The 825-nt window shown below is 40.7% G+C and overlaps 1 protein-coding gene across 1 annotated transcript in view; it reads left to right on the top strand.

The window, feature by feature from the left end:
- Positions 1-489: 489 nt before the first annotated feature.
- PHKA2 (phosphorylase kinase, alpha 2 (liver)) overlaps positions 490-825 on the top strand; it is a 35522-nt gene continuing 35186 nt past the window's right edge. Inside the window, exon 1 of the mRNA XM_010019307.1 lies at positions 490-642. Within this exon, the coding sequence (XP_010017609.1) occupies positions 580-642 (63 nt within the window). The 5' untranslated portion in view covers positions 490-579. The remainder of the gene's footprint in view (positions 643-825) is intronic.

Below are 825 nucleotides of genomic sequence, written 5' to 3'. Positions count from 1 at the left end.
CAGCAGGTAAATAATACAAATAGTGTTTAATTTTCTAGAAGGGAAGTACTGCTTTTTTACTTCCTCAAGATCATGCCACAGACCAGTGCATAGAGAAGAATAGATCCAGACTCAATTTCTAATGTTAACTCGGTACTCTCTTTTCTTTACAAATATGTAAAATTGAAAGTCGTTTCTTCAATGTATTTCAATTTTTACTCAGTGACTTAGTTAATAATCCTGTGTGGGTGTGGATGCCCAGCTAAATGGTATAATCTTTACATCCTGAAGTGTTCACATTCATTTTGTATTTCACTTGTGTGAGTTTGGGAAAGAAAGATGGGATCTCACTTGTGTTTCAAAATTGTAAGCAGCCATAGCGTGCAGTCAGTATGAAATCATCTTTGTCTCTCTCTTTTGTTTTGTTACCTTTGATACAGAAAGAACTGATGTTTCTTAATACTGATAGTAATGTTTGTTCTTTATTCCTTCTGCTGTGGTTAGAACCCAGTTACAGGGCTGCTTTCAGCCAGTACAGACCATAAAGATGCGTGGGTACGGGACAATGTCTACAGCATCCTGGCTGTCTGGGGGCTGGGGATGGCATATCGGAAGAATGCGGACCGGGACGAGGATAAAGCCAAAGCCTATGAGCTCGAACAGGTATGTCAGAGTTCAGCATTAATCAGTTAGTGATGGTTTTTTTCATACAGCAGTGGTTTTGAATGGTGCTGTAGCATTCACATTGCTGCTCTGTCCAGGATCTGGCAGGCTTTTCTCAGCTTGGAATATATGTCTTGTCCCTGAGTGCAGCATGTGGTATGCAGTGTTTCTGGCAGCCCTTCC

Source organism: Nestor notabilis, unplaced genomic scaffold (genome assembly GCF_000696875.1).
Source record: "Nestor notabilis isolate BGI_N333 unplaced genomic scaffold, ASM69687v1 scaffold28347, whole genome shotgun sequence".
NCBI classification, from domain to species: domain Eukaryota; kingdom Metazoa; phylum Chordata; class Aves; order Psittaciformes; family Psittacidae; genus Nestor; species Nestor notabilis.
Note: the sequence above shows the minus strand (reverse complement) of the source record. Positions and strands in the feature narration are given on the sequence as shown.